This window comes from Bufo bufo, chromosome 7 (assembly GCF_905171765.1).
Source record: "Bufo bufo chromosome 7, aBufBuf1.1, whole genome shotgun sequence".
NCBI classification, from domain to species: Eukaryota; Metazoa; Chordata; class Amphibia; order Anura; family Bufonidae; genus Bufo; species Bufo bufo.
The window spans coordinates 184,602,697-184,616,923 of record NC_053395.1 but is presented as its reverse complement, the minus strand read 5'-3'; the positions used below and the strand labels follow the sequence as shown (position 1 = coordinate 184,616,923).

Genomic DNA, 14,227 nt, shown 5'->3' with positions numbered 1-14,227 from the left:
ACTGTCACCACAGCAGCACACGAACAGCTCACAAACTGCACAGTTTCACTGTCACTCCTGGCCCGAAAGCCAATAATCATTAACTCTGCACCTCTGATAAATCGCCCCTTTTATCCATGACAGCAACAAGGGATACATGCGCAGACAGCCTATCGCACACCTTATATACCCACTAAGCCAGCTCACGTCACTCTCTTCATGAGCTACGCCCTGACAATTTCGAAAGTAGGATGTGGTCATAATAACGGGACTCGATTGTGTATATTTTCAGTCCATTTGGAAAGTCTTCACACCCTTTTCACCTTTTATGTTGCAGACTTGTGCTAAAATAAAAAAAAAGTAAACATTTTTCGCCATCATTCTGCACTCAATAACCCATAGTGACAAAGTGAAAACAGAATGTTTGGAATCTTTGCTAATTTATTGAAAAGGAAAAACTTAAATCTTGCATTGACATAAGTATTCAGACCCTCAGTATTTAGTTGAAGCACCTTGGTAATGATTACAGCCTCCAGTCTTCTTGAGTTTGATGTCACGTGTTTTGCACATCTGGATTTGTGGATTTTTGGCCATTGTTTTCTGCAGATCTTCTCAAGCTCCGGTTGGATGGGGACAGTTGTTAGCCATTTTCAGGTCTCTCCAGAGATATTAGATTAGATCAAGTCGGGGGTCTGTCTAGGCCACACAAGGACATTCACAGAGGCTCCAAGCATCTTCTGTGTTGTCTTGGCTGTGTGCTTAGGGTCTTTGTCTTGTTAGAAGGTGAACCTTCAGCCCAGTCTGAGGTCCAGAGCACACTAGCTTTCCCTCAACTCTGATCAGTCTCCCTGTCCCAACCACTGAAAAATACCCCCACATTATGCTGCTGCCACCACCATGCTTCACTGTAGGGATGATATTGAGCAGGTGATGAGCAGTGCCAGGTTTCCTCCAGAAATGATGCTTACAATTTGAGACCAGAAAGTTCAATCTTGGTTTCATCAAGCCAGACAATATCATTTTTCACAGTATTAGAGTTCTTTAGATGCTTTTTTTGCAACCTTTCATGTGTCTTTTACTGAGGAGTGGAGTGCTGCAGTGATGTTTGACCTTCTAGATGTTTCTCTAATCCGCACAAAGGATCTTTGCAGCCCAGCCAGTGACCATTGGGTCCCTGGTCACCTCTCTTACCAAGGCCTTTACCCTGGATTACTGGTGTTCCAAACTTCTTCCATTTAAGAATTATGGAGACCACTGTGCTCTTGGGAACTTATAGTGGACATTTTTTGTACCCTTCTCCAGATCTGTGCCTCCACTCAATCCCGTCTCTGCAGTCAGTTCTTTCCTCCTTATGGCTTCTTTTTTCCTTTGATATGCATTGTCAGCTGTGAGACCGTATATATAGACAGGGATGTCTTTCCAAATCATGTACAGTCATCTAAATTTACCACAGGTGGACTCCAATCAAGATGTAGAAACACCTTAAAGATGATCAAGAGAAATAGAAGGCCCTCTAAATTTCAAAAGTCATATGAATGGGTATGAATACTTACGCCTATGTGAAATTTAGTTTTTCCTTTATAATAAATTTGCAGGGGAAACTTTAGGGGAAAACTTGATTTATTTTAATTTTTTTAGCACAAAGCCACAAAATAACAAAATGTGAAAAAAGTGTCTGAAGATTATAAAGCATACATATAAGTAACTGTAATCATTTCCTGTGAAATACATAATGACACAGCAAGAGGATATTCAGTCGTACTGACCTCAGCTTTATAAAATCAGCCTTTATTTGGACATTAGAGTGGCCTACCAATTCTACATAACTTACAGAGCCATGAAAATCAACCACACTTACAATAATTACAAAAAAAATGTCCTGGTGCTCCATCATCTCTAACTGATGTCTCTGGCTTAATAGACGTGCTAAGCATCATTAGCACAGTTAGAAATGCCTCCATTTTCATAAATGAATATTCAATGGGTGTGAAAGCCTCTATATGAATATGCAGCAGATGCGCAATGTCAACCTGGGGTTTAGAGATAGCTTTCTGATAACCATGTTAATAACCAGGACCAGCTCAGGCAAGGGATTCGTAGAATATATTTTATGTATATCTGTCTGCAAAAACTCTTAATGATTAGTTACATGTAGCACTATACTGTTTTCAACATAATAGTAGTATCATTAAGATGTTGAATAATATACTCAAAGTACATGGGCAGACTGATGCCTAATACTCTGTTCCTTCAGTAAACATATTTACAAGTCTAGAAATAGAGCAAAGAAACTCGCAGTAATCAATTACCCAAGAAAGAGTATTATGGCTGTTTTCTTTTGTTTGCCTTTTTAGTACCTTGTCATTCAATTATTCGTCCACCTATTCATCAATTCATTCATCCATCTATTAATTGATTCATTCATTCATCGATTCATTCACCCATCAATGGAGTTGGACAGCCTCTGTACATACTGTATAGGCATATAGCCTTTACAGAGGAGTCCCTTGATTGCGGACTGCCCCCTTTACCAATGAGAAGAGATAATAAACATGGTATTTGTGCAGAACACCATTATTCCTATGCCCTACTGCAGAAAGTGATGTATTTGATTTGGATTTGCTTCATTGTATGTGTATTTTGCTCAGGGTTGCCCACCATTAATAAGCTGAGCTACATATATATATATACACAAGAATTGCACATACGTGTCGGGCCCATCTACCAGGCGTCAAGGTGGCTTCCGCAGATGGGTCCCTATCACTAAAGATGACACGTATGTGCACTAAGAGCTTCCATTATTCATTTATACTCATTTATAGTCGGTATTGTACCACTTTTATCTAGAATAACCCCCATTTCTTAGCTCTATTGTTTGTATATATAACGGTGTGCAGCCATTTTGTTTTTTTGTAATTTTATATATATATATATATATATATATATATATACACACACATAACTTATAATTGTTGATTGATTTGTATCCAATTTTTCTAATTTTTGGTGAAAGTGGTCTTGGAAATAACTAAAATGAGGTTCAAACAAAATATAACACTATACTATTCAAATTATATTTAATAGTAATATAAAACTACTGAAAATACCTAAATATTACTTTATTACAGACACATTCTCATATAGCATTTATTATTTATAATGGCTCTTTTTCTCTTAATGGGAATCATCGGGTGAAATAGAATAAAAACTGGCCTATTAGCATACACAAAATCCGTCCTAGTCTCCCAGGGGGGAGGTTACTTCAGAGCAGCGAGCTAAAGAGCTGTCTCAGCTCTCTGTCTGTGAAGGTTCTCATTTATCCAGGTCATGGTATATCTGTAAAGAATAAATCAAGGCAACTGGACTTACTGTAGATTTCTTGAAAACGTTTCACTCGTTCTTCCAACGAGCTTTCTCAATTCTGAGTGGGTCTACTCAGAAATGAGAAAGCTTGTTGGAAGAACGAGTGAAATGTTTTCAAGAAATCTACAGTAAGTCCAGTTGCCTTGATTTATTATTTACAGATATGTCTCAGCTCTCCTCACTATTCTGCTTGTCATGAAATACGATCTTACACACAGTTGACTAGAGTAAGAGAAAAGACTAAGTCCCTAAGGGCTAGGATCCCAAACCTAGGACCCCAGCGCTGCAAGGCACCAGTGCTAACCACTGAGCCACCGTGCGATTTGTTCATTTATAGAATTCCTGTCTAATCAGTATTTCCAGGGGCTCTAGGGCTATCGCAAACAAAAGGGGGTGGGGGGCAGTCTCTTTCTAGCTGAAAAACAGGAGAGAGTCCCCTAGCAGTGCGAATTTGGGCATATGGTCGAGTGTATAACATTTTAACCCAGGATAGAAATTGAGGGCCAAATCCCATCCCTTCCATAACTGTCCAGAGGAATGTCCACTTAACGCTGTCAAAGGCCTTGACAGCATCGAGGGATAACACCCCCCTGACCCCGTCTTTCTCTGGTTTCATCTGCAAATTCAAAAATAAATGTCAGGCATAAAACCTATGTGGTCCGCATGTATACTATATAAGATATGCTGAAATAATCTATTCGCTAGTACTTTGACCAATAATTTAACATCCACACATAGCAGGGATATCAGGCGGTAGGAGTCTGAGAAAGTGGGAACCTTGCCAGGCTTCAGAAAAATCACTACAATGGTCTCTCTCATAGAAGCAGGCAGCACCCCATCCTGTAATGTGAAGTTAAGGGTATTAAGCAGCTCCAGAAGAAGGAAGTCCTTATATTTCTTATATTTCTTATATAACTCTGCTGGCAGGCCGCCCACCCCTGGGGCTTTGTCATTAGGAGCCAACTCCAACTCTTCCAATACTATTGGCCTATCCAAATCTTCCCTCTGAGTGTCAGAAAGACCTGGCAAGGTAATAGTAGATACATAATGTCTAACCCTCACTTCAACCTTAGTTGCATATGTATGCTTATAAAAAACTTGCATTACTTCCAATACCTCCTTGTCTCCTGACACCAACCTCCCTGTGGCATCCCTGAGAGATGCAATCTCTGAAGGCCCTTGTGCTCGTATAAACGGAAATTCCTGGAGAACTTCTTTAACCACAAGTCCATTTTAAACAAGTCCACTCTGCAACTAGTAAGTGGCTTTATGTTGCTTTGTAGCCTGAGCCTTAAACTTGCAGTAGGGTTTACAAAACAATGTAGAAATGAAACTCCCATAATATTTCATAATATGATTAGTAGTTGATGCTTTTATCTCATTTTACAATAAATATATGTTTTCCAGTTTGAAAAATGAATTGGAAGTCAAATATCTCCAACTTTTGCATCTTTGAGTTAAGTATTAGAAATAATCCTACCTCGATATATTGTAGTCGTTGCAGGACACTATCAAATCTGAAGAACACAAGGTTAGATGGGAAGTCCCACACTTTTATTCTGTCAGAGTTGGCAGAACAGAGGGCTACTTTCTCGACATATAATGTATATGTTTTCTTAAAGCATTTGAACATTTCAATGGCCATTTGGACTCTTTCTAAGCCCTCTTCTAACTCCATTTTAAAGATGTCTTCAGGAATAAGAAAGTTTTCAGTCTTCGAGACATTTGCATGGATATTTGTGAGTTGAGAGCAGAGAAGGCAAAATGTTAATAATTATATCCATTTGAAATAAAGGAGTTAATAAAAAAATGCATATACATAAAATACTACAGCTTAAAGGGAAACCGTCACCAGTGACTTTCCTATCAAACTGAAAGAAACAATTGTGCAGGAACAGCACACAACGGTCCGTATTTCTTGCAGGAAGATGCAACAGCCCCGCACCAGCCGTGGATCCAATTAGCCAGAAAATATGTAGAAATCAAACAGCGGTGGCAGCATCTCCCATCACTTCATTTAGATGAAGTGATGGGAGATGCTGTCACCGCTGTTTGATTTCTACATATTTCCTATCAAACTGTCTGTAGAGACACATGGCTGTGGTTCAGCTGATTAAAACGCTGTTTTCCTTTGTTGATCTGAGGCTCTATTTCCGAGTTCTGATAATTTTTCTTAATATGTAAATAAGGCCCTTGATGCAATGAGGGCGTCACCATTGCTCTTGTTGCACCCAATCTCCAGTCCTTTTTGTGGTTAGCCCCTCCCTGGCTGCTTTGCCACTGCCTGGCCCTGTCAATCAAAGCTGTAAGAGAGTGGCTTGCCACAAACATGAGTGGAGCTTGGGTGAAACAAGAGCAATGGTGATGCCCTCATTGCACCAAATGTCTAATGTGCATGTTAAGAAAAAGTATCTTAACTTGGGAATGGAGCCTCAGATCAACAAAAGAAAAACAGTGTTAGCTGTGGTTCACATGAATCAAACAGTTTGATGTGGAGGTCACTGGAAACAGATTCCCTTTAAAGCTGTATTCCAACTACAGACATTTGACGCTTATTCCCAGGAAATGACAACAATTAAAAGCCATTAAAGTTACATGAGGACACGTAGGATCTGAAAAGACAGCTGTATGTAAACTCTATATTACCTGCTATGTATGCTGGGAAACATAAGGCCAAGTTCACACTTCAGTTATTTGGTCAGTTATTTCCATCAGTTATAATAAGCCAAAACCAGGTTTGGGTCAAAAACACAAAACAGGTGCAAATCTTTCCATCATACTTTTATCTCTGAGTAGGCTTCACTACTGATTCTGGCTCACAATAACTGAAGGAAATAACTGATCAAATAAATGAAGTGTGACCTAAGGGTCCATTCACAGGTCCACAAATTGCACATCCGCAGAACACGGATACTGGCCGTGTGCGTTCCACATTTTGCGGACTGTACATGGCCAGCCCTGTAATAGAAATGCCTATTCTTGTCCGCGATTGCGGGCAAGAATAGGACATGCTCTATCTTTTTTGCGGGGCCGCAGAACGGAACTACGGATGCGGACAGCATGTGTGCTGTCCGCATCTTTTGCGGCCCCGTTTAAATGAATGGGTCTGTACCCATTCCGCAAAATTGCGGAACGGATGCGGACCCTGAACTACGAACGTCTGAATGGACCCTAAGAAAGATGACTGAATCTTTCACTAGCCAAATGTGTGGGTGTGTCTGTTATGCATTATATAATTTATGTTTTATTTTATATATCTCTGTAGATTTTTGTGATTTTATCTATGTATATGAGAATTACACATTTATACTTATATCATTTAATCTAAAATCTATTATACTATAGAGATCAATGCTTTCTTACCCGATCAATGAGAAGATTGCAGAACTCTTGCAAGAGAACAATGATGCGCTGAGGGCTGCCGTAGTGGTGACAATTGGTCCATATAAGAAAAATTGTATGAAAAAGCGGTCTGAAGAAGTCTTCTATGTCTGGGAAGTTAGATTCCTCCAAATGTGCAATGTAAAATTTCAAAGGCCGTAAATACAATTCGATTTCTTGAGCTTCAGAAAGTGCTAGAGAAAAATGACATCAAAGCTGTACAACCCTTTTAGGTGTTTTCTAACAATATAGGACAGATTTACTAATAGTGTTGTACTTTGCACTGTCTAATGATACAAATGACAGACAAATTTACTGTTCTGGCACATGCACTGTAAATTTGGGGCGTCGTTAATCCAGCACCAGATTTATGCTAGAATTTTGTCTCAGTGCCAAAAATTGTGTCCATTTACATCATATGTACACTGAACAAAAATCTAAACGTAACACTTTCGGTTTTGCTCCCATTTTGCATGAGCTGAATTCAAAGATCTGAAACATTTTCTACATACACAAAAGACCAATTATTCTCAAATATTGTTCACAAATCTGTGTTAGTGAGCACTTCTTCTTTGCCGAGATAATCCATCCCACCTCACAGGTGTGGCATAACAAGGTGCTGATTAGACAGCATGAATATTGCAAAGGTGTGCCTTAGACTGCCCACAATAAAAAGCCACTCTGAAATGTGCACAGTTTTGCATTACTGGGGGGGGAGGGGGGTAAGAAAAACAGTCAGTATCTGGTATGGCCACCATTTGCCTCACGCAGTGCAGCACATCTCCGTCTCATAGAGTTGATCAGGTTGTTGATTGTGGCCTGTGGAATGTTGGTCCACTCCTCTTCAATAGCTGTGCGAATTTGCAGAATATTGGCAGGAACTGGAACACGCTGTCGTATACGCCGATCCAGAGCATCCCAAACATGTTCAATGGGTGACATGTCCGGTGAGTATGCTGGCTATGCAAGAACTGGGATGTTTTCAGCTTCCAGGAATTGTGTACAGATCCTTGCAATATGGGGCCGTGTATCATCATGCTGCAACATGAGGTGATGGTCGTGGATGAATGGCACAACAATGGGCCTCAGGATCTCGTCACGGTATCTCTGTGCATTCAAAATGCCATCAATAAAATGCACCTGTGTTCGTTGTCCATAGCATACGCCTGCCCATACCATAAACCCACCACCACCATGGGCCACCCGATCCACAACGTTGATGCCAGCAAACTGCTCACCCACACGACGCCACACACGCTGTCTGCAATCTGCCCTGAACAGTGAAAACCGGGACTCATCCATGAACAGAACGCCTCTCCAACGTGCCAGACGCCATCGAATGTGAGCATTTGCCCACTCAAGTCGGTTACGACAGCGAACTGCAGTCAGATCCAGACCCTGATGAGGACGACGAGAATGCAGATGAGCTTCACTGAGACGGTTTCTGACAGTTTGTGCACAAATTCTTTGGTTATGCAAACCGATTGTTGCTGCAGTTGTCCGGGTGGCTGGTCTCAGACGATCATGGAGGTGAACATGCTGGATGTGGAGGTCCTGGGCTGGTGTGGTTACACGTCGTCTGCGGTTGTGAGGCCGGTTGGATGTACTGCCAAATTCTCTGAAACGCCTTTGGAGACGGCTTATGGTAGAGAAATGAACATTCATTGCACGGGCAACAGCTCTCGTAGACATTCCTGCAGTCAGCATGCCAATTGCACGCTCCCTCAAACGTTGCGACATCTGTGGCATTGTGCTGTGTGATCAAACTGCACATTTCAGAGTGGCCTTAATTGTGGTCAGTCTAAGGCACACCTGTGCAATATTCATGCTGTCTAATCAGCACCTTGATATGCCACACATGTGAGGTGGGATGGATTATCTCGGCAAAGGAGAAGTGCTCACTAACACAGAGTTAGACAGATTTGTGAACAATAGTTGAGAATAATTGGTCTTTTGTGTATGTAGAAAATGTTTCAGATCTTTAAGTTCAGCTCATGCAAAATGGGAGCAAAACCGGAAGTGTTGCATTTATATTTTTGTTCAGTGTAAATCGGTGCCAACATTTGGGCACATTTTTGGAAGCATGCGGGCCGCATTTAGGCCACGCCCCTTTCTAGTGAAGAAAAGTGTGTAAATGGCTAGTAAATGCAATGCCCAGCATGTACACCAGTTTTTTTGTGCAAATAGAAAAAAAAAAGCCACATTTTTATTAGTAAATCTGCCCCCTAATGTGAAATGTGAGAACCTTAATAACATGACTTACCACCCTCCTAAAAGAAGAAATTTTTCCATGCACATAATATTTTTTTCTTTTAAAGGGGTTTTCCAGGACTTTTATATCCTTAGGATAGATCACCAATATCTGATCAGTAAGGTCCGACTGCCGGCACCCCCACTGATCCGTTGTTTTTCAACTGGTTACCGCAGCACTCTTCCCATTCACTTCAATGAGAGCAGTGCTGCAGTAACCAGCTCCGTCTACTACACAGTAGACAGATCTATGTAGTTAAAGTCTTCCTAATCTTTCAACTAAAATTTATTAAAAAGTTCAGGTACACTTTAAGGTGCAGGGATGTGCCAATTAGGGACATGTCTCCGCTGAGGCAAAAAAAAAAAAAGGATGGACAACCCCTTTAAGTTATCAAAGCCAATGTCACAGAGAGCTAGCCATAGTCCTCTCATCACATGTGATAGACCACCTGCAAGTGTTGCTGTAGCATGGGGACGTTTTCAGTAAATCACAGTTTAGCAAAACAATATGCAAGCCTCCCCGATCTCCCTGAATTTTTTTATGGGCCGAGAGTCCCCTTCAGTTCCTCTATTAAATACCACTGTGTGAACTGGAACAATCTCATTAGGTGATTGATCTCAGTTTGTGTCCAGTGTGTAGCTATGAACGGTTTCCTCCTGTCAAAAAACGTTTGGAATATAGTTCATTGTGCCTCTCAAACTCAATCCTCTCCAAGTTCAGTAATTTATGGAGATGATCGACCAGTTCTCCAACAGAGGGAGCTCAAGTGCCCCACCAGTGGGGAAAAAGAAGACACAGGGCTGTCGGAAGCATTGTGTGAAACAGAGGGGGAACTCTTCTAATCCCTGAATTCTGCAAATCATCCACTGTGATGGAGGGGAATAGTAAAAGAAGAGGATCCTTAGATAACGTAATGGACTAGATGGAGGAGATATACTGCAACACTGTATCCAAGCATGGGATTCAGCCAGTTACCTCAGGTTCTCCAGATCCGGTTGTTAAAATTACAGTTGGATCGGAGAATCAGGTTACCGGCTGAATCCCGATCCGGTGCTCTGGCGGCGACAGCTGGAGATGAGCGCTTCCATTCCATAGTTTAGCTCCTTAGGCTTAATAAAAGTTAGGTGGTATGTGTGCGTAGTATATATATATGGTGTATTTATGTGTATGTGTGTTGTATACAGTATATATGGTGTATGTATATGTAAACATGTGTCGTGACGCCACATGTCTGCCGTTAATTAGGTAACCTGTTGTTAAAAATTTGAATCCCACCCCTGACTGTATCCCAATATGTATCCACTTGTGGGCATTGCCAAATCCCATGCCAGAGGTTGGCAAATGCAGCATTACATTTTGGACACAAAATAAGTCTTTTGAGGTAGTCAGCGAGGGAGGAAAATTAAAGAGATATATTACCCTATGAATCAACTTAAATTGAGTTTCCCTCCATTGCTTGCCCACCACACTTTTCTTTACTTTTTCCCAGCCTTCTAATATACAGTCGTGGCCAAAAGTTTTGAGAATTACATAAATATTGGAAATTGGAAAAGTTGCTGCTTAAGTTTTTATAATAGCAATTCGCATATACTCCAGAATGTTATGAAGAGTGATCAGATGAATTGCATAGTCCTTCTTTGCCATAAAAATTTACTTAATCCCAAAGAAAACTTTCCACTGCATTTCATTGCTGTCATTAAAGGACCTGCTGAGATAATTTCAGTAATCGTCTTGTTAACTCAGGTGAGAATGTTGACGATCATTATGTCAGGCTGATTGGGTTAAAATGGCAGACTTGACATGTTAAAAGGAGGGTGATGCTTGAAATCATTGTTCTTCCATTGTTAACCATGGTGACCTGCAAAGAAACACGTGCAGCCATCATTGCGTTGCATAAAAATGGCTTCACAGGCAAGGATATTGTGGCTACTAAGATTGCACCTCAATCAACAATTTATAGAATCATCAAGAACTTCAAGGAAAGAGGTTCAATTCTTGTTAAGAAGGCTTCAGGGCGTCCAAGAAAGTCCAGCAAGCGCCAGGATCGTCTCCTAAAGAGGATTCAGCTGCGGGATTGGAGTGCCACCAGTGCAGAGCTTGCTCAGGAATGGCAGCAGGCAGGTGTGAGCGCATCTGCACGCACAGTGAGGCAAAGACTTTTGGAAGATGGCCTGGTGTCAAGAAGGGCAGCAAAGAAGCCACTTCTCTCCAAAAAAAACATCAGGGACAGATTGATCTTCTGCAGAAAGTATGGTGAATGGACTGCTGAGGACTGGGGCAAAGTCATATTCTCCGATGAAGCCTCTTTCCGATTGTTTGGGGAATCTGGAAAAAGGCTTGTCCAGAGAAGAAAAGGTGAGCGCTACCATCAGTCCTGTGTCATGCCAACAGTCAAGCATCCTGAGACCATTCATGTGTGGGGCTGCTTCTCATCCAAGGGAGTGGGCTCACTCACAATTTTGCCCAAAAACACAGCCATGAATAAAGAATGGTACCAAAACACCCTCCAACAGCAACTTCTTTCAACAATCCAACAACAGTTTGGTGAAGAACAATGCATTTTCCAGCATGATGGAGCACCGTGCCATAAGGAAAAAGTGATAACTAAGTGGCTCGGGGACCAAAACGTTGACATTTTGAGTCCATGGCCTGGAAACTCCCCAGATCTTAATCCCATTGAGAACTTGTGGTCAATCCTCAAGAGGCGGGTGGACAAACAAAAACCCACAAATTCTGACAAACTCCAAGAAGTGATTATAAAAGAATGGGCTGCTATCAGTCAGGAATTGGCCCAGAAGTTGATTGAGAGCATGCCCAGTCGAATTGCAGAGGTCCTGAAAAAGAAGGGCCAACACTGCAAATACGGACTCTTTGCATAAATGTCATGTAATTGTCGATAAAAGCCTTTGAAACGTATGAAGTGCGTGTAATTATATTTCACTACATCACAGAAACAACTGAAACAAAGATCTAAAAACAGTTTAGCAGCAAACTTTGTGAAAACTAATATTTTTGTCATTCTCAAAACTTTTGGCCACGACTGTACATCCTGTTCTTGTAGGATCTTTTCCCATTCCCTTAAGATCTGTTTAGTTTGTTTAGGGTTGATCGTCAAGAAATGGTTCCGCAAAGCCCTATATAAGGAGGAGATGGTGTGTGTAGAATTCCTGTGATTCACCAAGTTGTCAAACGCGTTAGTTTGTGCCATTTGGTCAGGATTTTGTGTTGCCTACCTTCATCCACACTAGAAATCAGTTCCATGAAACCAATGTAATAATTGCTTCTCATTTTACTCAGTTTATCGATTACTTTTTGGAATTCTGGCGTCTGGAGCTATAGGTGATACAGGAGTAAGTGAATTTAAGATCTTTTATATTGCATGGTTAAATTATAAAATCAAGTGTAGAATAAAGAATTAAAAAAAATTAATAAACAGAATTATAAATATCAGCACAAAACTTGAGAACATGCAGCACCAAACTATTCAACGATTTCCAAAGAAATAAGCATCAGACAATGCGAATCTAATTTCAAAGATACCATAAAGGGGTTGTAACTAAAAGAGGTGGGTCGCCCATTAAGGACTCTCCTCTATTAATCAGAGCAGAGAGTTGGCTACAAAGACCATTACTCTGGCACATTTGTACATTCCACAGACAGCCCGCTAACTGAAAAAGGACACTGTGTAAAGCTTAATTTCTTCTGCGGTGGCACTGCAAAGATTTTGAACATTTGCTGCACATTTCCTCCACAGATTACGGCTGACCACTGGGGTTTACAGCATTAAAACAACAGTAATAAATGTTTTGCTTACATATGATAATTATTATTAGCATGGGGACGAAAGAGTGTTAATACGATTGTGTGGGCAAGCCAGTGTTTGCTTATTTGTCGGGTGATCAGTGGCATGTTTACACGGGGCAATGATCAGGGGAACAAACATTTATACAAATGTCCATTCCCAATCATCAGCCCGCATAAAAGGGCCCTTAATCACTGTACTGTGACTGATCAAATGCTATTTCCCCACTGGACCACTAAAGAGCAGACAATATTTAAAGGGAATCTGTCACCAGCGACCTCCCTATCCAAATGTTTGCATAGACACATAGCTGTGGTTCACCTGATTAAAACGCTGTTTTTCTTTAGTTGATCTGAAGCTCCATTTCTGAGTTCCAATACTTTTTCTTAATATCCACATTAGGCACTTAATGCAATCAGGGCGTCACCATTGCTCTTGTTTGCACACAAGCGCCACTCATTTCTATGGCCAGCCCCTCTCTGGCTGCTTTGCCACTGCCTGGCCATGTCAATAATACCAGCCAGGAAAGGGCTGACCACAGAAAGGAACGGAGCTTGGGTTCAACAAAAACAATGGTTGCATCAAATGTCTAATTTGCATGTTAAAAGTATCATAATTCGAGAATGGAGCCTTGGATCAACAAATATGAAACTGTGTTTTAATCAGGTGAACAACACCTATGTTTCTATGCAAACAGTTGGATAAGGAGGTCGCTGGTGACAGATTCCCTTTAATATATATTGATTGACTGATAACAGTGAATAACACACTGTATTACAGCACAAGAATAATAAGGTTTAAAGCACTTGACTATAAGGAGTTATTATATTCTTACCTGACAGCAAACACTGAGCAAATTTTTTTTCCGCATTGTCCAGAACTCCAGCTCAGCAGATGGCCCAGGATGATCACCCTGTAAAACTTTCTGAGCAGAGTCTCTGTTGAGTATATCAGTTATCTGGTGCGTCCACTGGATTATCATTGTCTCTATGGAGTGCAGGGAAATCCTCTCATTCCGGCTAACGCTGAAGAAAATAAAAAAAGACTACTTATTATGTATATAGCGAATACTCACTTTATGCACAAAGTAAATAGTCATTTTTTATGTAAAGACTGAGCTGCCTCACAAAGACAACCCACAAAAAAGCTGGTGGGCTGTGCTTCTCTAATCCATAGGGATCCACTTGAATTGGGGAAGCAGCATTTCGCCTTAGATTTTAACTCCAGTGGCCTTGTTGCATCGTATGATGGTCATTCAAATTAATGGGCATCTATGTAATGCAAGCCTGCTGGGTCTTTACATCTCTGAGCTGCCCTAATAGAGCAGATAAAATGTGTCATCTTTGTGAGAAAATCCCTTTATTGAGTAGGTGTTTGCATATCATATATATGATTTAGGCTAGGGCTACACTGCAACATGTGTCATACGACAATCATGACACGCAAAAATT

General features: G+C 40.9%; 1 protein-coding gene across 1 annotated transcript in view; it reads right to left on the bottom strand.

Moving 5' to 3' along the window:
• LOC121008813 (dynein heavy chain 11, axonemal-like) overlaps positions 1-14,227 on the bottom strand; it is a 489,011-nt gene that overhangs the window by 467,184 nt on the left and 7,600 nt on the right. The window contains exons 5-8 of the mRNA XM_040441508.1: positions 13,612-13,801; positions 12,208-12,307; positions 6,706-6,917; positions 4,823-5,056 (exon numbers count right to left, since the gene is read on the bottom strand). Coding sequence (XP_040297442.1) covers positions 4,823-5,056; positions 6,706-6,917; positions 12,208-12,307; positions 13,612-13,801 — 736 coding nt within the window. The remainder of the gene's footprint in view (positions 1-4,822; positions 5,057-6,705; positions 6,918-12,207; positions 12,308-13,611; positions 13,802-14,227) is intronic.